The sequence below is a fragment of the Lotus japonicus genome, chromosome 6, assembly GCF_012489685.1.
Source record: "Lotus japonicus ecotype B-129 chromosome 6, LjGifu_v1.2".
In the NCBI taxonomy this organism is placed as follows: Eukaryota; Viridiplantae; Streptophyta; class Magnoliopsida; order Fabales; family Fabaceae; genus Lotus; species Lotus japonicus.
In genome coordinates this window covers 7,223,332-7,247,909 of record NC_080046.1, presented here as the reverse complement: position 1 = coordinate 7,247,909, position 24,578 = coordinate 7,223,332, and the positions used below count along the sequence as shown (strand labels likewise).

At 37.5% G+C, this 24,578-nt stretch overlaps 3 protein-coding genes, 1 long non-coding RNA gene and 1 pseudogene across 4 annotated transcripts; 1 reads left to right on the top strand and 4 right to left on the bottom strand.

The window, feature by feature from the left end:
- The first annotated feature begins 1,535 nt into the window (after positions 1–1,535).
- Positions 1,536–2,068, top strand: LOC130724803 (uncharacterized protein At4g04775-like). The gene is made up of 2 exons (XM_057576083.1): positions 1,536–1,700; positions 1,784–2,068. The coding sequence occupies exons 1-2, from the start codon at positions 1,536–1,538 to the stop codon at positions 2,066–2,068; spliced, it is 450 nt and encodes a 149-aa protein (XP_057432066.1).
- Positions 2,069–2,432: 364 nt separating this feature from the next.
- LOC130726691 (uncharacterized) lies at positions 2,433–3,431 on the bottom strand. Its single transcript, XM_057577988.1, has 2 exons — positions 2,970–3,431; positions 2,433–2,886 (listed from the first exon to the last, which is right to left on the bottom strand). Exons 1-2 carry the CDS (start codon positions 3,366–3,368, stop codon positions 2,695–2,697), a joined length of 591 nt encoding a protein of 196 aa, XP_057433971.1. The 5' UTR covers positions 3,369–3,431; the 3' UTR covers positions 2,433–2,694.
- A 7,922-nt stretch (positions 3,432–11,353) lies between these two features.
- LOC130722721 (ubiquitin carboxyl-terminal hydrolase 2) lies at positions 11,354–15,614 on the bottom strand. Its single transcript, XM_057573547.1, has 4 exons — positions 15,360–15,614; positions 14,816–14,896; positions 12,026–14,649; positions 11,354–11,784 (listed from the first exon to the last, which is right to left on the bottom strand). Exons 3-4 carry the CDS (start codon positions 14,641–14,643, stop codon positions 11,547–11,549), a joined length of 2,856 nt encoding a protein of 951 aa, XP_057429530.1. The 5' UTR covers positions 14,644–14,649; positions 14,816–14,896; positions 15,360–15,614; the 3' UTR covers positions 11,354–11,546.
- A 1,683-nt stretch (positions 15,615–17,297) lies between these two features.
- LOC130724754 (uncharacterized) lies at positions 17,298–19,653 on the bottom strand. Its single transcript, XR_009014596.1, has 4 exons — positions 19,544–19,653; positions 19,112–19,247; positions 18,572–18,994; positions 17,298–17,772 (listed from the first exon to the last, which is right to left on the bottom strand). It is a non-coding gene; the product is annotated as an uncharacterized LOC130724754 (long non-coding RNA).
- Positions 19,654–19,883: 230 nt separating this feature from the next.
- On the bottom strand, positions 19,884–23,145 carry LOC130722012 (pre-mRNA-splicing factor ATP-dependent RNA helicase DEAH7-like; annotated as a pseudogene).
- Positions 23,146–24,578: the final 1,433 nt, after the last annotated feature.

Here is a 24,578-nt window from a genome sequence, read left to right as displayed (position 1 = left end):
TCATTCCTAGAACAAGTACGCCACCATTTGGTCTGCGTATAAGCCCCAAATTGTACACACCAGTTGATTGCCTCCGCAAATTTCATTCCAATTTTAATAAAGTAAACCTAATGATTTAGGAGAGTCTAAAAAATTTAATATAATCAATCAATGTATGAAAAAGACTCACGTCGAATCGGGTATTGCAACATTTATATGCCTATTTGTCTTCCCATCCTTTTCACCTTCTATTAATCCACCTTTTTTGAACTAAATGCCCAATAACATGTAAAATAAAAAAAATGATAAAGATTAATAATAAACTACAATGTGAGCATGCAATGCTGTTGTGTGAGAAGTAACCTAGCAAGTATTAGTCACTAGGAAATCCCGTTTTGCTAGATTTTTTTGACCGTCTGGTTGGGTTTTGGTTGGGTCTGCAAAATCTTAGAGGGTATTTTTTGGTTGGTTTTACTTTTTGGATCCCCTTTGAGGAGGGTGAAAATCAAAGCTGACATAAAACTTCTAGCCATCCATAATGTTTTAGTACAAAACAATAATACACCAAATAATAGAGTGTAGTCATGCAAAAGGTCATGCAAACTTCTCCTTTTTACGCATCTCCCAGAAGAAATTATAATTTCAATCTATAGAGAAAAAGAAAAACAAATTAGTATAAGTTTATTATAAATAAAATAAAAAATTGTTTGGAAATTTTATCACTTGGCATTAGTGGAAGTTTAAAGGATTAATAACACTCAAATATTATTATAACAACCTCAATTATTCATTCAATTACTAGGTCAAAATAAAAATAGATTAAATTGTATTTAAATGATTTCTTTCAATTTCAATTTAATTAATTTTTTAACCGTTATGTTTTTAATGAACATTAGCTTTATGAGTAAATGATGTTTAAATAATTTTTTTAATTTTCTTTCAATTTAGATTTAACTCTATATTGGTTTTAGTTTAAAATTTCAATATTGGATAATTAAAATTAAAATTCAAAGATTGTTTTTAGGGTTAAATATGTTTTCCGTCCCCGAACTTTCAGCGAGTGCTGGTTTTCGTCCCTCCCCGGATTAAAAGCTGAAAAGGGTCCTCGAACACCATGAAAATAGCTGGCTTCCATCCCTGCCGGAGTGAGGACTCCGGCCACCGTAGCCACATGTGCCGGTAAGCTGACGTGGCTTCTCCACGTCAATTAATGAGGCTTAGTCACTTTTTTTATTTCTTTTTTCATTTAAAAAAACATAATTTTATAAACTCTGAATTAATCCCTAACAATCCTCTAATTATCCTAACCTAACCTAACCCATCTAATCCCAAATCCCACTAACTTAAAACCCTCTCATCCTCTTACGTTCTTCCTCAACATCGACACTGAAGAAATTGGGCAAAACCTTGAGCTTCAAATTAGGGTTTTCAACATCCGTCAAATTGAGCTTTAAATTGGGCAAAACCTTGAGCCTCAACATCACCCTTCACGCTCGATTCCATATCCGTCTTCTTCTGGCCTTCTTCTCTGCACACTGAAACTCGTTTGCGCGACCATGACTAGGGCTTCGTCTTCTGGGTCTCGTTGTTCTTCGAAATTGGAGGTGCGTCGAGGAATGGTGCAACGTGGAGTGTGTGAATGTGGAGAAAGGCTTCTCTATCTAACTTCCCACACTGACATCAACCCAGAAAGAAATTTCTGGAGATGCAGAAATTGGAAGGTATTTGAATTTGAATTCCTTCATAATTTTCTTTTTTGTGCCAATTTGTGGTATATTCATGTAAGTGTTCTTTTCCCTTTCAGTTACCTAACAATTGTGGATTCTTCTTGTGGGATGATAAGGCTGGTTTGGATGGTGCACAAAGGTACTATGTAGTTCAACTGATGAAAACCTTGCAGGAGTTGGAGGAAATCAAAAAGAAACTGGAAGATAGCAAGGAGAGAGTTGAGGAAATGAAGAAGAAAAATGCCAATCTCTATATGCAGTTGGAGAGTGAAATGAAAAAGAAGAACTTGGCCTTTGTTGTTGTTATTCTGCTGATGATAATCTTAGCTTCTGTTGTAAAGTATTATGTTGAAGTGTACTAAAGTTATGTGTACCAAACTTATGGGTTCTTCTCAATTAATGACAATTTATGATTGTGGTAGAAACATTTGATGTGTGCTGTCATGTTATTCCAAAACATAAACTAATTTGCTATTATTCCAAAACATGAACATGATAATTGATAAAGGAACAGATGGTGGTGCTTCTGCTACATGCCAATAGACTTTTGTCATGAACATCACAATTTGATACAAACGAAAGGGAACTACATAAAGTGATGATCTGAAGAAAAAGTAAACAACATAATGACATGAAATGTGAATCTCAAGACTTAGGGTAATGAAAGTGGTCCATCCACTCAAAATACATGACAATATAATAAGCAGTGAAAGTGGTTCATCAAAATAGAATAAGACAACACATTATGTCTTAGTGGTCCATCCACTTAAATAAAAGGTAAGACAACACATTACTTAGTGGTCCAGCACAACAAAATACAGCACAATATAATAACCAAGTTTGGCCTTAGTGGTCCAACTTAAACAACAAAATATTACATCAACTAGGCACCCATGTGCATGTCTGCAGTATGCATAAAACCAACCAAAAAGCATATTCCCTTACAGCTACTTAACCGACCCAACCACCCCCCTTCAATAAGTACTCTTCAAGCTCCCTCATCAATTGTTGAGATCTGAGATACTCCTCCCTGAAGATCAACAGTAGCAGCAGCAACATGATCCATATCTGCAGCATGAACTCCAACCTGTGGCACTGGATCTGGATTCACTGGAGGCACTCTTCCAATAATTTCATTCCACCGCTCTCTCAACTGAGGTGGTATATCTTCAGCTCGAACCTGAATTGTATATGAAATGTAAGCATAATGTTTTAGATAGACTTTATATGCATATTGACAAAGTTGTGATATGAACTACTTACAGTTTGAGTAGATTCTGGATATGGGTTGATTACTTGACTAGGTTGTGGATCTGGGTTGACTGGTTGAGTTTGCTGGCTAGGCAGTGGATCTGTGTTCATAACTGGGTTCCTGCAGCTTCTTAAGTTGTGACCAAATTGGCCACATCTGCTGCATCTATGCCTGGCCACACCTCTGTTCAACCTTTCCTCAGTGTCCTCATGAGGGTCTCTTCTTCTTAGCTTTTTAGGCCTGCCTGGACCCCTCTTGTACAAGGGTGGAAGAATTGTTGGGTCTTCAGTTGGTTCCCAGAGTTTCTGTCCATTGATTGGACTAATCCCATGTGCATAAGTTGCTATATAAGCATCCCTTTTGTAGTATCTGTGGACATAGTCTTCAGGGTTGTGTCTACTATATGACATCCCAGCACATGCATGTCTGCAGGGTATTCCCACCAGCTCCCAAAAATTACAACTGCAGTAGTGTCTATTCAAGTCAACAGTAAACCCTTCTCCAGAAACTTCATGTTTCACCTCATACTTCCCTTCACCACATTGAGTTGGCAGCCATGAAGCACTCTTGTTCACCTCCCAGGATAACCTCTTTAAAGGTTTTGGCAATACCTGTCCACTATACCTTGCAAACTTCTCATTTAAAGTAGCAAATCTTCCCATGATGTATGTTCTGATCCAGTCCATCATAGTGAGAATTGGCTTGTCCCGAGCTAGAAGAATTGTGGCATTGAAACTCTCAGACAAGTTGTTCATAAGAACATCACACTTGGGGTAGTGAGTGAAGGCATGTTTGCACCAAGTCCAGGTTGGAATAGCCATCAACCAAGTGTATGCTGCCTCATTTGCACTTCTCAGCTCCATCATCTTCTCATCCCATAACTGCCTATAAGTAGCTTTAGCTGCAGCCATCATCAGATTCCTTATAATCACTCCACCCCCAAACTTCTTCTTAAAGTTTGCATACATGTGTCTTAGACAGAACCTGTGCTCAACTCCAGGCAAGAGCTCATCAAATACAGATAGAAGTCCCTGGAAACAAAAACAAAGGCCAAGAAGAAGACAATGGTTATATTATGGGATTATGACAACATGAAAACAAAGCAAAGATGGATGGTTTACCTTTTGCTGATCAGAAATGAATATCCATCTATTGTTGGGACCAATATCACCTAATAGGAGATCAAGGAACCATCTCCAGCTTTCCTTGCACTCAGATTCAACTACTCCAAAAGCCAAAGGAAAGTACTGATCGTTCGGGTCTCTAGCAACTGCACACAGTAGAATTCCACCAAATTGGGTTTTCAAATGGCACCCATCTAGGCCAATGAAAGGCCTACAACCAGCAATGAAACCCCTCTTGCACCCCTCCAGACACATGTAAAATCTTTTAAACCTAGGCATCAAACCCATAACTGGAGTATCCAAATTAATCTTGCAAGTATTTCCAAGTGATGCCCTTCTCAGTTCAGCACTGAACCTATATAGCAGGTTATATTGTCTGCTGGCATCCCCCTCAACAATCTCCATTGCCAATTGTCTAGCCCTCCATGCTCTCCACCTTGTGATACCACAGCTAAACCCCACTTTCACTTCATCAACAATTTCATTAACCCTCACCTTTCTTGCAATCCTAACCTTGTCAATGAACTTGGATGCAATCCATTTGGAAGTTGCAGATTTGTTGTTGAAGACCCTACCACATAAATGGTCAGCTTTCAGAGTCTTGATGCTGAAGGTGTGCTTCCCTCCAACCTTGCTGCAAAGCACCACAAATCCACACTTCTTCTTGCAAACTCCTCTTACTCTAACAGAGTCATTCTTAGGGAATGTAACTTCTCTTCCATTGAGAACTGAATGGTCTCTTATTGCTTTTTTAAATTGCTCCAATGAGGTGAATTGCATGCCTACCTTGAATTTGAATTTTGCACTCATGTCCTCCTCATGAAACTCTTCATATCTCTTCCTCTTCCTTTGATTAGCACCCTCATATTCATCCTCACTAGAACTGATTAGCTCTTCAGTATCATAACCTAGATCAATTTCATGATCTTGTTCAGGCACATCCACACCATCAACTGCATGTGGGACATGAGGATGCAGTTGCACATCATTTTCCTGCACTACACCAGTAGCCATGGATTTCAACTGCTTCTTCAAGAGTGCTTCAGCAACACCAACAGTTGGGATTTCAAACCCATCATCCTCTGCATGTGCCTCCCTCTCATCTTCACTGTCAGAGAAGTGGATTCCATAAACTGAATCTTCACTGTCAGAGCTGGGTACATAAGTGTCATCATCCTCTTCACCTTCACTCCAAACAGGATCAGTAGTAACCTGTTTCAGCTTCTGGTTCTTACTCAGAGATACAACATTCTTCTTCTCTACCATAGGCTCTTTCTGTTTCTTCTGCACCATAGGCTCTTTCTGTTTCTGCTGCACAATAGGCTCATTACCTTCCTCATCACTAGACAAAACAACAGTTTCAAGGGGGCCTTTGTTCTTCTTAGATGAACCTCCATAGAACATTATCCTGTTTGATCTCCTAACAGGCTGGGTGGGAACCTTCTTTGTTGGGGTAGCCTTCTTGGTTGGAGCCTGTGTAGCCACCTTAGCAGGATGAGAATGTGTAGCCACCTTAGCAGGATGCTTGAAAGGCTTATTTGGAGCAGGAGCAGGCCTTTTTGGGTCATCATTTGGAGCATTTTCCTGACTTGGGTTTTCTTCCTCTTCGTGTTCAACAAATAGATGAACATCCACCCTATCGTTGACTCCATAAGTCCCTAGTAGCATTGCATCATCATCAGTCAACACAGGTCTAAAGATATGAGTCTGAATGTCCTCTCGTGTCCTCCACCACAGTTTGAAGTTACCACTTGCATACCCCAAGTCCTTCACAACATCAACACATTCAAAGTAACTCCAAGTATCAAGATCAATTCCACGCTTTGTGACAATGCAGCCTCGTTTGTAGTTCATGTAGTTCTTGTAAGGCTCTCTCAAAAAGAGCCCCTTATAATGAACAACCAAATTGAATGTCATCCTGTTAGAAACCAAAGCCAAATAACTCATTAGAATCCACAGCCAAACACACATACAATATTGAAATCAAAGCCAAATAACCCATTAGAAACCACAGCCAAACACACATACAATATTGATGGAAGAAAATGACCCATTAGAAATAGAAACAAGTGAACTCCCAAGTCAGGTCGAAAACTTTGATGGAAGAAAATGACCCAATAGAAAGAAACAAGTAAAATCCCAAGTCAGGAACCCTAAACCCACACCACATCCGACTACTCAAATAACCCTAACCTGTGTTCAAACCAAAACTCACACCACATCCGATTACTCAAATAACCCTAACCTGTGTTCAAACCAAAACCCAAACACCACATCAACAACAAACAAAACCAATGAAAAATAGAAGACATTAATCTACCCAAAACATAGTCGCGATGGAAGAAAATGAAGTTAGGGTTCAAAGCACTAACCTGTGTTCTTGCAAAGCAAATGACGAGACCGACTGCAAAGGAGTGCCAGAGAGTGATTAGAGCAACTTCCAGAGAGTGATGAGAGCGATTGCGAAGAGTGGTGTGAGCGATGTTGAGGTTCGATGCTTGGACGGTGGGAACGATGGTGAGCGGTAGGAACGATGATGAGCAATGTTGATGAAGAACGTAAGAGGATGAGATTCTAATTTGGGGTTTTAAGTTAGTGGGATTTGGGATTAGATGGGTTAGGTTAGGTTAGGATAATTAGAGGATTGTTAGGGATTAATTCAGAGTTTATAAAATTATGTTTTTTTAAATGAAAAAAGAAATAAAAAAAGTGACTAAGCCTCATTAATTGACGTGGAGAAGCCACGTCAGCTTACCGGCACATGTGGCTACGGTGGCCGGAGTCCTCACTCCGGCAGGGATGGAAGCCAGCTATTTTCATGGTGTTCGAGGACCCTTTTCAGCTTTTACTCCGGGGAGGGACGGAAACCAGCACTCGCTGAAAGTTCGGGGACGGAAAACATATTTAACCCTTGTTTTTAAAAAAAAAAAATCATATATTTGTATTTATTTCAATTTGAACATTTACCTAAGTCTAATTCATATTTATATATCCGATATTTCTTCCTTAAATAGTATCTCATTCTATTATTATTTTTTAAATTATTAATTTAAATTATTTTTAATCAAGTTTCATATATTACTCTTATAATTTTAATTTATCCAACACTTTCGCATATCTCATTTATTCAAACTTAACACTACAATAAACAAAGTGTGTGAGTGTCATAAATAATATTTATTCATGACATTAATTATTATAATTGCTAATATAGAATATAACTTTAGGAATTCACATTTTATAACTGCTAAAAATTTATTGAATGAACTTCAACTTTATAACTTATGCGTTTTTACTATCCAATTGTAAGTTTCACTCAATTCCATGTAAATGATATTGTTTCAAGTTACATGACACTAAGATTTATCAATTAGTTATAAGATATGAAAAGTATTATTTATATTTATATGTCTTGGCCTGCTATTATTTTTTGTACTATTAACGTATAAAAGTTTCCATCAACATCTCTATAATATTCTTCAACTCATTATGTTATCAATTTTAGTCTTAAATTTTTATTATGTTAATAAATATATATTATTATGCACAACTTTTACTATTATATGTACTGATAATATAAATAAAAATAAGTAATGTACCAATGAACTTGAACATTCTTCTATCAAATTTAAGTAAATTTCTAGATTTAACATTGGTTTGTAGTAATTTAAGTCGATGCAAAAACATAAAGATTTCAAGGAACTTACAAAACCTTGATGAGAAAGTTTGGGTTCTTTAACCGTTGTCTCTTTCATTTTTCTTCAACCCACGCCTCTAAAGATGTATGTGTCTCTATTAAAATTGGATATCCCTCCTTCTTTTCTGGTACCGATAGAACAAATCATTTGAAATATTTAACTCAAACTCTTGTCAAGTATAGAAGAATATATGGATGGGACAAAATGATATTAATTTTTAAGGATAAAAAAAGTATAAGAAGAGTAAAGTCAGAATAGATACAACATCAGGTAAAGATAACAATCATGATTTGGAAGGTTGATCATCCTCATCACACATATCATTATTGTTGCAACAATTACCCAGGGCTGGCCCTGTGCAAGCAGGCCCACAGCCCAGGGCCTCCAAAAAGAAGGGGCCAAAAAAAAATCCCATTAAATTTTCCCCTAAAATAAAATTTAGTTATAATAATTAATGTTCAAGATGTTATTAATGACTTGAGCTAGTCTAGTGGTTAGTAACTGTGTATGTTACTTTTATGTACCGGGTTCGAATCCCACATTTAGGTTTTTGACATGTTATTTGTTAATTAATTTGAACTTAAAGAATTCAAAATTTAAAGCAAAAGGTCGCGTTGCTTGGATTTGAACACGCGACCCCTAGCGGGTTGCAAGAGGCTAGTTGCCAAATGAACCAACATAATGGTACTGATGAAATTTCGAACGTTAAAATTATTAGGGGTCAATTTTTATTATTTTCCCAGGGCCTCCAAAATGTCGGGACCGGCCCTGCAACTACCCTTCAAGAGTGCATTTTCCTAGTCAATACAGTTTGTCTTCCAAGTTGTTCAACTATGGAAGCAAGAATCTTTCATCTTGGTTATTTAAACCAAATTGCAAACACAAATTCTTATTTTTGTGTTTCAAACCCATGCAAAAAATGGTGCAAGTTGAGTCCTCGTCCAACAAAATGCCAAAAAATGTGTAAGTTGAGTCCTTTCCCAACAAAATAGCAATTTGTAAATTCAAGCATGAATGTTTAAGGAAAACTACATTTTAAAGGAAAAAATACAAACATATTAGTTATTTCTTTACACAATTGTCTCGCTTTGCTTGTTTCCTCATAACACACTCATTTGTCCTCTTCTCCACTCGCACAATTGGAACCTAAAATTAAGAAAAACCAAACGATAATATTCAAAATTAGAAGCTCAAGCCTTTGTAGACCCACTCACTTTTTAAAAAAATGAGAAAACATAAAAAAAAAGATAAAATAGAAGGGGAAAACAAAAAATACATGGAAGAGCATTCACCATTTGGAAGCTTGATCAAGCTTGAAGGGTCAATGATTGATCTACTTTAAACCAAATAAGAAGCAAAATAAAGGTAAGAAAACCACAACAAAATAGTATGGAGCAAAGGAGTATTTATACTCGTAGTTTAAGGTTTAAAGAAGATTGAAGGTCTAAAAAACTGAAGAAGATTGAAGGTCTCTTCAAAGGTTCTAAAAAATTGAGCTTAGTGAATTCGTTTTGGAATGCCAAAAGACAATGAGATTACTATGAAACTGACTTTTCTCCTGAAGCTGAAGAGTTGCCACAAAGTTATCAACGGCCAGGATTGAATCTTTGAAATATTATGTGAATTTTTACTAAAATACCCATGCTGAAAATTAGGTTGTAGTGGAATGGATTATTGAATGACCAGTTTGCCCTCAAAGCTGCAGAAACTCTCCCCTTATATATAGTATAGATAGATAGATAGATTAGGCTTTGGTGAGACCTACACCAACGGTTTTGGGAATCTGTATTCATAGTTTCAAAAATTGCAAAACAATCCACATCTTTAATATGTGGTGACCGGACTCGTGCCTTTCCCATTTACATATTTACTATATTAAGTTATTTTCATAGTGTAAGTTAAACAAGTAAATAGTAAGAACATACCAAATTTTTCAAACAAAGATCAAGTATCATACAACTAATATATAGCACATAGCACATAAACACTCCAAAATGGAAAGAGAATAAACCTGATCCCTCAATTCGGAAACAACGAGCTGATAAAAGTTTTATCCCTTATTTATATTACTGGCAGCTAGCATTCAACTATACACACTACACTTTTATTGAAGAATCAATTGTGCACATCCTTACTTACGGAGCCAATAAACATTTGTCAAATTACGCCCCTGCTCATGGAGCCAGAGAGACACATAACACATAAGCTTGACCATAGGGCCAAGGCTTATCCATAAGCATTACCTTGCTCACGGAGCCAAGGTAAATCCGTCAAAATAATCAGGATTATATTTTTATCCAACAAATTTCAGAATTCACATAAATCATCAACATCATGAATCTAGATCTTCAATTTGACCAGTCGAATTGTCAAGAAGATATCTCTGATGAGAAAACGAGCTTTAACAAGGAGCAACAACTATGCTGAATCTCCCAGGGTCAAGGAGTTGAGTAATTATTTAACCACGATTGTGCCACTTAAGGGACATCGCCATGCTTAGGCTGAAACTCGTGCCAAACAGGACCATAACTTGTTTTAGATGTCTATGTAAAGTTCCTAGGTCTTGATGCTTGAGACAGGACCTGCATATGTGAGTATAGGAGACCTTGGAGTGTCGTAGAGGTAGAGGAACGAGGAAAAGCTCTTTGGAGGCAGATCGAAGAAAGAGAAGGCTCTTGTATTGATTTTTCTCTGTCTTTTATCTAGGATGTTAGTCATGATTATGATTTATATACTTTTCATGTTAATTACAATTGGTTAAACATTTTTCTCAATTGAGCGATGTAATTGATGATGTGAACACATTGCTATTTTGAAAGGTTAAAGCATGATACACTACAAGAAAAGTCTTAGGCACGAAGTTCACAATAATATTTTTAAAACACACCTTGGTTAGGTAAGTGAAATATCAAAAAAAAAATTGTAAATCCAAATATATTAATAATATAAAAGGAAGAGGTTAAGCTGAGGAATATGATGATGAGGATTAAAAAAAAAAAATTTCAAATGTAAAGAACACTTGAAGGCTTTTTAGTGAAAACCGCCTTTTAATGCTGTGAGGTTTTCACGTTCCTGAGAATAGTGGAAAATACTTTTGGGAAAGTGATATCACTTATTAATATTATAAAATACAGTCTGATCTAGTTCGTTGGGTTAATGCCTTAATGGCTTAATTTGTGAGAAACTGGTTTGATTTGTAATTGATTTATAAAACTTGAAACGATTTTTGATCAAGTTCTATTCACTTTTTTTTTTTTGCTTCATGCAATTCAAACTGAAAGATCGCTGCTAGAGCATTGTGAAAAATCGAAAGGAGGTCAAGAGAGGTCAGTGCAATTTTTTCCTAATAAATATCATGCAGATATGAGTAGTGTTAGATATTTATCCATTTTTTTATAGGCAACCCATAAAAATTACAAGTAATATCCGAATCCAGATTCAGACTAAGACCATTTAATGGATAAATAACCTACTCATAATGGGTAGCTCTTATTATTAACCATTGAATCTGGCTCTAATTGCCACTCAAAAAAAAATAATACCTAAACTTTGCTTGATAGTTGGATCAGAAGATGGTAAGGGGAAAAATTGACTTTTGATTGTATGATATCGCATTGTACATTCAAGACCTCATAGCATGTTGAAAAAAATGGTATACAGTATGCGGCAATTGCTTTTACACTCACCTGCAATGGTGTCTCCTCTAAATTTGGTAAGGCTCTATCTCTACCTCAAATATCAAAAAATAGAAAGAAAATGGGTACACTTAATTTTTTTCATAGAATAAAATGTATGCCTCACAGCGAAGAACTTCATCAAGAGAAACTTGACGCACATATGCATCACTCGCGTGATACCATGTGGACCTCTCATTCTCCTTATCAGCATTTCCTTTGTTCCTTTGCCCCCCTCTCACATAGGCAACATAGTGACCCCCTCTCATAGTTCCTGAGTGCTCCACAACACCAACCAAGTGGTATTCATACTTCTCTTCATTGATGCACCTATTTGAGCAGAATTGGAAATGAATTACATGCCACTGGTTAACACAAGTATATAAAAAAGAAATATCTACAGTAGAAGCAGAATTTACAAACCCTAACTGTTCCTAATGAATAGAAAGTATGTCTCACATTTTTCTTATGATTAAACCAAAAGGTAAGGAAAGGGTGAATTTATGAAATAAAAGCAAGCATTAGGCATTAATGAATTGTTGAAACTTCAAAACAGGATCCATCGAAATACCTGGGGTCCATGTATGATCTAAGATCTATTGTTTCTCTGAAAATGACATGACCATTTAATTTACTTAAGCGTCCACGGGCATCTTGGCTGAATCTCTTCAGATGAATGGTCAAGACAGGTGGTGCTTTATATATGAGGACTCTCTTAGTTGCATCCCTCTTCACTTTCACACTTTTGGAGTTGGTTTCTTTCTCGCTGCATTCTTTTGAGTCATTGTTATCAGCAGCTGAATGGTTGAACCTTTCTTCATTGCAAGCATTCTCCACCTTAAATGCCACGCGATCCTTTTCATTAACAATTAAACTCAGCTCACCTGTTTGACCATTTTCAACCTCTCCTCCATGTTTAACATGAGAGTCCAAATTTTCTATGTTCTTGTCGTTTTTAATATCACCATTTCCAGTGCTTCTGACTTGAACAGAACAAGAGTTAGATGCATGACATGGTTCATCCTGATTACTAGTCTCATTTCCATCGGATACAGTTCTTGCTTCCAACTTTTGACGTTGGAGAATTTTTGAACAGTTCTCACAATGCCAAGCATTTTCATCTGTGAGAAGTTCAGGTTTTATAAAATGTGCCAAGCAACTCTCTACAGACACTGGAGAATCAGCGTCATCTACTTCATCTGGATCAGACTCACTGTTTCCGATGAAACTAACATCCATGTCACTACTTGAAGAAGGTCTAGGAGCAGGCCCAGCAACAACTTCAGGTTCATTGAATAACCCACCAAAGGCATCAAACTCCAAATCTTCTTGACCACCATCCAAAACTGCTGATGAGGCCTCGCCATCTCTTCCAATGATCTCACCAGCCGAGGAACTTTCTTCTTTGTACGGAAGTAACAGCACTTCTGAACCTTGAACTTGTAATGGAGCCTCATCTTCCCACCCATTTGCTGAAGAAGAATCTGGTCTTACATTTTGATCCTCATCAACAGAATAAACAGGACCACTAGTTTCACAGCTAGCCTGTTTAGGAAATTCATTTGAACATTCATCCTTGCTCTCAGTATCCTGTACCTCTGGTGCATCCTCATTCTGGGAAATGGAAGCACGTTCATCGGTTTGAGCGTCCACAAAATCCAACCATGCAAAATCATCTGATGAAGCTGACATTTCCTTTGCCCCATTGTCAACCACCTGTATCTGTTTAGGCTCTTCAACAGTAACCGAATTAGGCAAAGACAAGTCCTCTTTATTACCCCCACTGTTTATTTCTTCAGAAACTAATGCTGTAGAATCACTAGAAGAAGCCACCATTTCTCCTGCAGCTGATATAGTGGACTGATCAGGGCAGGATGGTTGATGGTTGGTTGATGTGTTTGATGGACTTTGAACAGGTAAGGGATCAGCTTCCTTGAGAACTTTGACTCGAGCTTTTCCGCCTTTTTTTGGTGGAAGCTTTGCTTTTTTGGTTTGAGTTACGGGTTTAGCCTTCCGAGGTGGAGGTTTCCTAGTTGGAACAGGGAGGGAAAGATCTAAAAAAGGCTCATACACTGTTGAGAAATGCCCACATTCAATGCAACATACAGTACTGGATATCTGACCCCCAAATAAAGCATCAACTAAAGTACTGGAAGAGGTCCCATCTCTCTTGAGAGAACCATTCTGTTTCCTTCCAGCTAGTTCTTCAGTACTCAACCCATCCAGTAAACAACGGAGCAATTCATGACTGTCATGCTGCTGATATCCTCGGAATTGCGGAGACTTAGTACATACACATCCAAAAAAGGATCTAGGATTTATAATGTTCTTCAATCCTGATTCTGGGTTTGTTTCAGTGAACAGCTTCTTCAAAGAACTAATCAGTGGCCCAGCAGGAGCATCTAACTTTATATAGATGTCACGCAATCTATTCATAGCAAGCAGATTTTGCATGACTGAATTGAAAAAGCAGGTGTTCCCAAGATTAGCCATACCTCTAACTACATAACCACCTTGTCCTTGTGAATCGCTTGTGACAAGAATTCCTGACTTAATTTCTGAAGTAAGACTGTCGTCCTTAAAGGAAGCATCCTCAACATCCACTGATGATTTTTCAGATGATCGCCCTTTCAACAATTTTACAACATCAGATAGAAGATTACTTGTTTCATCCGTTTTATCAATTTTATCAACCTGAATAAGCATATCGCACGGAAAACACCAACAGAGTTGAGGTTTATCAGAATGAACCACTAAGGGGTGCCTATTTTTCCTCGAATGCCCAACCACATGGCATTTTGGGATTACTGGTAGCCCCAAACCTCCACATGTATATTGACCACACTCCAAACAAACCCATATAGACTTTGACTCGGATTTCGAATCTACTGACGCACCACCTTTCTTTTTCCCATGTTTGCCTTTTCCTTTACCGCCCCTCCTATCAGCCGCGCTTTCCCTACAATCTTCACACCTTATGGATCCAGAAGACCCAATCTTCTCAGTCAATCTAGTTAAATTAACACCTTTTACAAGATGAGGGCAAGAAATCGTCTCTTTTGGAACCGAAACCACCTCATCAACAGACTCAACAGGCTTGGACACTTCCACAACTTTTTTTGGCGAAGGGGTAGCAACCCCATTCTCCTTACCAGAACCTCGGGTCTTCTTTCTGACTTTCTTCGCCATCAGTTCCTGCAATCCAAAACAAATCAATGAACTCCACCAGCATACAACAGACAGAAGAACATATATCCAGACCCTCTAACATCAAAATACCAACATACATTGCTCATATAGACACATAACCTGAAAAAAAAAATGAGGCAAAATTAAAAAAAAAACATTCAAATTTGTTTACCTGAAAATCAGGAGGCCAAGGATCTTCAAGGAATTGACACTTCACTAGCTAGATCCAGGAAAGTCCCAATGCAATCCAATCCTGTAGTGTAAGGACAGTTTGTAAGACATAAAATCTTATCCAAGATGTTTTGAAAACTTTAATGAAGTAGAAGCAATTGCTTGCAAGTAATCAGTTAAACATATTAAGACAGCAAACTAAAACAATGCTAACATTTGTTTAGGTTTAGGGGTTTGCAAAACATTAACCTTTGCAACCATATTGTCATCACCATGAAATCCAAACCCAATAGAAATTAAGCAGCAGGGTCAATTTCTAGTGCTGAATTTCAAAAGTTGAATTTGCTAATAATATAATAACAAACATGAACTTAGATATATTGCTCAGGCCCTAGTGATGAAGTTCATCGATGCAGAAGCTGAAAGCAGCATCAGATCGAAAAGTGAAACCCAGAAATTTGGGACAAAAAAGCAAGCAATTATTATCAATCATCAATCAACTGTGAGTGAGTGAATGAATGACAACAAGGGATAAAAAGGAGTACCTGTGTGTGTGTGTGGAAATGGAAGAGTAGAGACTCCAAGCTTTGATGGGATTTGGGTGAGAGAATCGGAGAGATGAGATTGAAAGATGTGAAGCGAGCGAGGTAGTGTTGAGGAAGAAGATGAACACAGGAATCACCGTGTGGTGTGGTGTGGTGTGGTGCGGAGAGTGAAGGATGATGCTCCTCCCTCTTCTCTGAGAGAGAGAGAGCCGTGCAAGGTTTGTTTACCAATGGAGTCGGGTCACTGCCCGATCCAACCACAGTATATATATATACCCTAATCAAATTTTAGGAAGAAAATGTTTGGTTTAACACAAATGGTAGTGAGAAGATAGAAACAAAAATGAAATAAGTGATTTTTTTTTGTTACATCACAAAGATAAATTGTACCCTTCAGATCCCTAGACCTCACTTACCCGACTCATATGTCTGATACCTCTTATCACTTGAGTTATCATTTGGGAAGTGCGATAAGTGATATATGATGTAACAAGATAAAAATTCAGAGATAATAGAGGGGAAAAAATTGGGTATGTAAGTGTTATTATTTAGTGGCATGTGAATCAATACACTAAAGATTAGGCTCAATTTAGTATATTGAAAAAAATTAATCACATGTATGACGACAAAAACTCTCTCTATCAAGTATTTAATGCACTTGTAATATGTAGAGACTCTAACTCGAAATCTTTAAATAAGTTAAAACAATTGAAATATGAATTGATCTACGCATTTGGAGTCAATTTAGTAGGCATGATCAGGGTCGGTCCCGACATTTTGGAGGTCCTGGGCAAAAAATAAAAATGGACCCCTAATACTTTTAATGTTTGAAATTTCATCAGAACCATTATGTTGCCCGGTACATAAAAGTAACATACACAATTACTAACCACTAGACCAGCTCAAATCATTAATAACATTTTGAACATTAATTATTATAACCAAATTTTATTTTAGGATAAAGTTTAATGAGAGTTTTTTTTTTGGGCCCCTTCTTTTTGGAGGCTCTGGGCTGTGGGCCTGCTTGCACAGGCCCAGGGCCGGCCCTGGGCATGATAATACTAATGCATAATAGAATTAGGAATTATTTTTGCACACTTAAATTTTCTTACGTAGTCCTCCATAAACTTCAAAATTCTTCTAATTCCAAAGATACTTTTAAATTTAAAAATTAGTTACGTATTTTATTCACACGTTTACGTCAAGAGTTTTGAAATTTAAAGTGGTTGTTTAAGTGGAGAGTTCAATTTAGGAGTCGCGCTTTTGGAAGGAGACCTTTAACCTTCGCCGCACTTGAATCGGAATTGTGAGAGCAATTTAACACACCAAATTTTTTAAAAATTTTGCTTGCTTCCATAAGTTGAAGTTGTAGTAGTAAAAAAATAAAAAAAATTAGTTTGTAGAACTTGAATTTTAGAATTGCAAAAAAAAAGTAAAAATCTTATGACACTCTGAGATAAGGATGGAAATACGTTAGATTGTTCATAAACGTTTTTCCTCTAATCTACATCAGGCTCATCTCAAGTCACACCAAATTATTAAATAAACAAGGTCAAAACTTTTCTAAAAAAGCTATTTAGTTCAAAACTGATATTGATAACACGTCATGCATGATGAAATAAGAGTATGAATAAGTGAATAAAATGATAAATTGAGCTCAAATATAAGTCAGTAAATTAGCAAGTGTTAATCAATTATTGGTAAAAACATTCTTATAAACCACATTCATTGTTGTTGAACACATATTTTCTTTACTATCTATCATAAGAATTTTCAAATTTTTTCTGTTTGTAACTCTCGCAAGTGACGCATACAATTTGTCATGCTCTCGCAATTAAGATTGATTTAAATTAAGAAATGTATTAAATATAAATAACTCATTTTGCTACATAATTTGATACTTATTTTCAAATCTAATACCAATGATAGAACTCAGCCAAATATGATATTATTGAATGGTAAAACCTAATTTCCAAATAGAAATTGGGAGAAAGATACAAGGAGAGGATTCAAATACCCTCCCTAGAACTAGAAAGATTCAATGCTCTCCAAACCCTAATTCTAAAGTGAATACAAAGATACCCAATAGTCTCTCTAACTCACTTATTTATGACATAGGCCAGAGTTCCAAAGACTATTAACAAGAAGCATTTTATGAAACAAATATCCCCATTCAACCTTGAGAGTATGGACCACAACTTGGGTTGGCACAACTGGTCACAGGTTCCGAGTTCAACTCTCACCTCCTCATAGGTTGAGGGTTTAAATCCTCATGGGTTCAGAAAAATCTCAATTGGCGGCAACCCTCCTCGGGAGATCCCCAACGCTCCTACCCAAGAGTGAGTCTCTATCGACCTCCCCAGCATGTCATCGGCGCACACTTAAGTTATATTGTGACAATAAATCAGCCGTCCTATTTTCAAACAATAATAGGAGCACGAACAAGTCAAAACATATTGACATCAAGCTCCTAGTTGTTAAGTACATTTCAAAAAAAAAAAGCTCCTAGTTGTTAAGAAAAGGGTACAAAGTGTCCCGATAGTTTGGAGGTGTTTTCTCTCTGTTCTACCATTTTTTGTTACCTAAAAAAACTTGTGGATATGGCATTACATTGGAAATGTATTGTGAGGTCCACACCAAAATGCAAAATTGACACCTAGAAAACAATGACATTTTCTCATTCTATCACAGAACTTAATCATGGATCTTGTCACTTGACATCCTATGCAAGTATGCAGAATGCAATTTCCATCGGTTTGGTCCCATTCTTGAACCTATTTATGTTACATCAAAGACTCGATACCAAGGTTTCAGCCCAGGTTTCTATCATTTAAACAAACATTAAAGTCATAAATTATAGAAACTTTGAACAATAAATAGATAGGCAATGAAGCCACTCAATTGATCACCGATTATTGCACAAAACATATGAATCATTCACTGTCTTTGGTAGTAAATGATCCAGGAAAAGAATGGCCTTATTCCCCAGGAGTTTCTGAGAATCTCTGTCTTCAAAATTATTTTCTATGCAATTATTGTGATGGTATTTGATTGAGTTATCTTATTGACTTTTTCAAAGTAGGTGATCATTATTAATTGTTATCATGCTTACTTATCCTCTAAAGAGCTCACTTTAGAGGAGCCAGACCTATGGTGATGATACCATAGAAACGAAAAAAGCACCAAAAAAGAAGCGTAGGGATGATTTTTACCGAATCTGATGAGGCCACATCTCAAATCCGGTAGCACCATTCAAATTTAACAACTCAAATCTCCTTTTCTGCAAGATGGTTTGCACAGTATAAAACAACACATTAATATCCCAACTGAGAGAAAACAAATGGGGAAAAAAGAAACAAACAAAAAAAAGACACTTTTGAACCCTGTCAAGGATAAACAGCAAGAGCTTTTTGCCTTGCAAAGGTGTAGTGACGAAACAAGAAGGGATCCGAACAGCGAAATGATTAGAAGAAATGGAAGACTGTATCCAACTCAAACCATTAACATAAAAGACAAACCAAGAATGTTAAGTGTTAACACATCAAAATTGGTCTTTAATGCACTATTACGAATTTTCAAGTGACCATCCTGTCAAAAGAATTGCGTCTTCACCGCATGCTGAAGCACAGAAAATACTGAAAAGGAAACACCTGACACAATCAATTAAGAACAACGGATATCTTAATTCTGAATAACACAAATGCATGTTGATAGTGAAAAAATTGAAAACTTAGAGGAATTAGAGAACTAACAGTGCTCTAATTTTCTGAAGGTTCCCTCTGATAGAGCAGGATTGTTCTTTCACCTTTCATACCTTGTTAGTAGATAGGTAAAATAGCATTCGCCAATTCACTCTCAACTGTGTTAGGTATAAAGTTTAGGGTTCACCTGAGAACGAAATGCGAAAAACATGGCCGTGAATACTAAATGTCTAACGAACTCAGAAGACAGAAATGAAAAACAGAAAGAAGGCGAGATTGAACAATATTATTCTGAGAAAGTAGTTCAATTTGATTTCTCTCGATCCATTCCCTTTTCTTTGTAAAATTATTCTGATTGAAAAGTCTAGGAAGCATAATGTTTACAGACCAAACATTCTCTATATCTTCCTTCCTAGAATTTTCATTTTATGGATAGAAAAATATCTTCTTTTCTAGATATTGATGTGATAGAACATAACTTACTAGCTACTCATGCCCTTGAAATTAAGGCCTCAGGAAAATTTCCACCATTGTAGCTTCCAAGGTTTCTGAAAATGAGAGTTTTAACTTTTAATATTATGAGATAATTGGACTGAAAAAACAGATATAAAGAGATCATCCCTCATATGGTCTTTTTTTATTCTAACTCATATGGTACTTACTTGACACATTCATGATTAGGACTTCATCCCTGACTTAAATTTCCAACAGATTCATATAATGAATAATGGTTTACACTATCCATTACAAATAACTTCTTTTTAATTTGGATAAAATAGGTAGAAATGGCAAGTGCCTTAGATACCTCATGTGGCCAGACATATGGGGCAAAGTAGTGCTGCATGTGGCCAGACTGTTGAGCATCAAAAAAGCTAGACGAGAATTAGAAAGCCAGTAAAGGAGGTACCAGAATTCTCATTATTTATCCTTAAAATATGACATTGGAAGAAGGCAACAGAGAAGAAACCCATCATGAGATAAGAAAGAATGAATCAACGATTTCAACATAAAGAATGAATCAACCAGTTACAATTTTCCGACTAATTACAATCAGCACCTAGGCTTTCCCTCCCTTTCCCTCTCTCAACATTTCAAATCAAAGTAATATACAACATAATTTACAAACCAAGCTTCTTTGGTCTCAAGTATGTGGAAGAACCCTTTCTTATACCTGGCATGGAAATTTGCTGCTGATGCTGAGCCATCTTTTCCTTCTCCTTCCGTTTCCTTTTTCTCTCAACCTCTGCTTGTAGCTTCTTCAAATTCTCCATCTCCTCCTCCATGGCTGTTTTCTTTTGTTTTTGTTTCTTCTTATGTTCCAGTAACGATGTATCAGACTCCTTAACAGAGAAAAACATGGGTCCTAGCTCGGCCAGCCACTGGGGCTCTACTGTTGTGGCACACTGCATGTACTCCTTCGAGGTCAGTACCAACTCATGATAAACCACATACTCGGGAGTGCAGCCCATACCGTATAGAGCACTGCTGGGGTGAAGGTGGCACGGCATCCCGTTTCGGCAGTTGATGTATTCTCCTACCCCCTTTAGTCTGGCTGAGTTGTGGAAGTAGGCAGAACAAACTGCTTTCCTGACAATGTCTGTATCAGGAAAGCATGTGGTCAAGGGAATGTTCAGGTTCTTGAGGATGTCGAGCAGCTGGGATCTCACCTCCCTAGCCTTCCTTAGACCTTTAACATGCAAAAAGTGATCATTGCACCAATCCCCTCGGTACTCGTGTTGCTTCCATTGCTGGTAAACATTGTAGAGGGTCAGGTGATCGGATTCTGGAACGGAAAATCTTTCGCGCGCAGCATCGCTCTCCTCAGCTCGGTCCTTGGGTCGGAAGAAAACCGATGGTACGGAAAGCATCGAGACGATGGTCAGAACCTCCTCGAGGCAGCCTAGCTTTTCGCCCATGAGAAGCATCTTCGCGAGTGGAGGGTCGAGTGGAAACTCGACCATTTTCCAGCCGAGATTGGTTAATCCTCCTACATTGTCCAAAGGCTCCCAATACCCACAATTGGTACATAGAGTTGAGGATGTTATCTCGCGGGGGTGGATCCATGAAATCAAAATCGAGCAAGTCTTCAACTCTGAGGGATTTCAGCAGCAAGATCACGCTGCTGAGGTTAGTCCTCTGGATCTCTGGAACTGGACTGGGAAGCATCTCATTCAGGTAAGCGCTCTCGGTATACAGCCGATAGCAAGTACCCGGTCCAGTTCTGCCTGCTCGACCAGCACGCTGGTCAGCAGCAGCACGGCTAATAGGGAAGACTTGGAGAGCATCCATGCCCATCCTAGGGTTATACACCTTCATTTTACCATAGCCTGTATCTATTACATAGTAGATACCGTCCGCAGTCAAGGATGTCTCTGCAATATTAGTGGCGACAATGCATTTCCGAGCTCCATCTTCAGCTTTCTGAAATATTTTGGCTTGCAAGTCAGCAGGAAGTTGAGAGTACATGGGAAGAATCAATAGTTTAGGAACTTGTTTCTTTGAAGAAGGGGGCACCATGATCTGCTCTATTCTTTCAGCAAGGGCATAGCAAGCTGCCTCAATCTCATCTTGGCCAGTCATGAAGATAAGGATGTCACCTGGAGGGCTTGTTAGGTGAATAGTCATAGCCTGCTTCACTGCACCTTCCACATAGTCTTCACATGGGGTTTTACTCCATACTGTATTCACATCAAATGTTCTCCCAGGAATATGAAAAATAGGTGCACTTCCAAAGAAACTTGAAAATTTCTGCGCATTCAGGGTTGCAGATGTCACAATTAGCTTGAAATCACGACGTTGAGCTACAACTTTCTTCAGAATTCCAAAAAGAACATCTGTGTTTAATGATCTTTCATGTGCTTCATCCATGACAATAACCCGATATTTGTCTAGATCAGAGTCTTTGAGTGTTTCACGCAGAAGTACCCCATCAGTCATGTACTTTATAATGGTATTTGGCCCAGTCACATCTTCAAAACGGATAGCATAACCAACTTTATCACCCAACTCAGTTTCCATCTCCTCACTAACTCTCTTAGCAACGCTCATAGCCGCCACACGCCTCGGCTGCGTGCAACCTACTATACCACCACCACCTACAGTATAGCCATCCTCATGAAGATACTGTGTCAATTGGGTTGTTTTTCCTGAACCAGTTTCTCCAACCACTACCACCACCTGATTTTCACGAATCACCTGCAATAACTCCTCTCGCACCGAAAAAATCGGAAGGTATTGCCTTTGCTCTACCATGGTTTTCGACTTAGCAAAGTCACTCACTGCTTCTTCTGATCCCTTCTTGTTCTTCAAGTGGTGTGAAAACTTAGCTTCCTCCTTAAAGTCAATAATCTCACCATGTTGACCCAATGTGGCAATGTCTGCATCCATCTGTTGTGGTGTCTTCTCAACTCCTAAGATATCACCAAGTTTAGAGCCTGCTAGCTCCCAAATGCGCCGGCGAGACTTATTCATAGTCTGGTTGTGATGGATTTGCTGGACTAGATTCGATCCTTTGCGGGCAATTAAAGCCATATCAGATGTTGGATCCTTGATTGGCATTATTGGGTCTGCCTGCTTAGTGAAAACATGTCTGGCATCAAGAAAAGGAGGCTTTGTATCATGCACAAGAAGAGTAACCTTAGTGTGTTGTTCTTGTTCCTCATCATCATCATCATCAAATTGAGTAGTCTGAATACCTCTAACAACACCTGAACTCATCAATTGTCGGTCCTCCCAGTGAGACAACTTCTTCTTCTTAATTTCTCTTGGGGTTTTTTTTCACCTCCTCATGTCCAAGAAACAATGATGAAGAGTGATCAGCAACAGCATCATACACAGACTCATGATCTTCTCGCACCTTGAAATTGGAATTGGAATTGAAACCCCGTTTTCTTTTTCTTTCTGATGAAGCCGCCACGTACATGACTCTATCTCCTCCGCCACCGCCACAAAACCGAAACCCTTTCGCTGCAGCTTCAGTCATGTTCGACTCAGAGAAGGAAACCAACTAGCCGTAGGTACTAGGTAGTCCTATTTAGTATTTATAATAAGTTTTTTGTTTTGACAGATTTAGTACTTAATTAACAAGATACGCTACACTTTTCATTTAACGGATCTTATTCTATCTCATCTCTTTATTCTTTTCTTTTTATTTTATTTTATTTTATTAATTAACAAGATATCATTTAGTATTTTTTGGGTTAAATTTATTGATTTTTTTTGTATCCTTTCTTTCTTAATTCCTTATCTTATTTCGTATTTAACTTCTAATCCCTTTCAAAAAAAAAAAAACTTCTAATCTATCTGTCCGTCTAAAAAAATCTAATCTATCTTTAACCAAAAAAAAATCTAATCTATGATTATCTAACTAATTCATTTAATTTCTTTTATCTCTCAAAAAATGGCAAATCAATTATAACCAAATATTCATACTTATGGTCCACATTTGATTTTCAAACTCAATCATTTGAATTTATTTCGTGAAAAACAAAATTTAATATAATTTTAATTTTTTTCAAAAAGAAAGAATATGTTGTTTTAGCCTCCAAATTTAACATGGACTACAACACCGACATTTAACTTTACAAATTCACGGACACAAAGTTGACACAAGCAATAGGGTAAAAACACACGTTAATTTAGTGTCAACTTAAACAACACTACCTTGTGTCGGTTAAGTAGCCCCAACGTCGGTTTAGGCATACAGTAATATCACCCGCCAATGTGGAGTTTGGCCACAGGAAAGAAAGCAGCAACATAAGGTCAACGCTACACTCATCGACCAGTTTAATGTTGTCTTTAACCAACACAAATTTCACATGGGCGCCCTTTCATAGACGGAAACTTTAGCATCGCTTATAACAATCAATTCCCCCGCCCCATGCTTCATTATAAGTTTTTCTCCTCCTTCCTCAAACGTCACTTTCTAACTTTAAATAAAACTTAAGGCTACGTTTGGATTGATGGAGGAGGAGGGAGTGGAGTGGAAGGGAGGAGAGGGAGGGATAGGTCCATTGTTTGGTTTATTTAAAATTGGATGGAGTGGAATGGAACCCAATCGTACACATTCCATCAGATACCATTATTTTCCCTCATTTTTCCTCCCCCAAATTTGGGAGGAATGGGATTGAGCAACAATGTGTTAAAACTGGGTCACCCTTCCTAAAACCGTTCTTTACATGTTCTCTTTTAGCCTTCGTGTCTCATTGATCTGCCTTTTTTATGCTCATTACTCCTTGATCTGCTACTTGGATCTGCCTTTTTTATGCTCATTACTCCTTGATCTGCTACTTTTTTATGCCCATATCTATATTCCTCTTTCTTGAGAAACCAAGCCAAATAATCTAATCACATCTCAATAGAACTCGTATCTATTTCTTAGTTGTATACTATTTGAGAATTTGTGATTCATGATCGACGTGCATTTCTTTCACAATAATTCTCTGTTCATAATTAGTATAATCACGAAAAATTGAGTTCACATATGAATGCACACTGAATATTTTTCTTTCCTCTAACT

What these genes read in the sequence shown, in the direction of transcription:
- LOC130724803 (XM_057576083.1), top strand. Translation starts at nt 1,536, where the DNA reads ATGACTAGGGCTTCGTCTTCTGGGTCTCGTTGTTCTTCGAAATTGGAG. An exon ending in GGAGATGCAGAAATTGGAAG is followed by an intron (nt 1,701 to 1,783) that starts GTATTTGAATTT and finishes TTTCCCTTTCAG; the next exon opens with TTACCTAACAATTGTGGATT.
- LOC130726691 (XM_057577988.1), bottom strand. Translation starts at nt 3,368, where the DNA reads ATGTCATATAGTAGACACAACCCTGAAGACTATGTCCACAGATACTAC. An exon ending in ATCCAGAATCTACTCAAACT is followed by an intron (nt 2,887 to 2,969) that starts GTAAGTAGTTCA and finishes TATACAATTCAG; the next exon opens with GTTCGAGCTGAAGATATACC.
- LOC130722721 (XM_057573547.1), bottom strand. Translation starts at nt 14,643, where the DNA reads ATGGCGAAGAAAGTCAGAAAGAAGACCCGAGGTTCTGGTAAGGAGAAT. An exon ending in AGATCATACATGGACCCCAG is followed by an intron (nt 11,785 to 12,025) that starts GTATTTCGATGG and finishes CTGCTCAAATAG; the next exon opens with GTGCATCAATGAAGAGAAGT.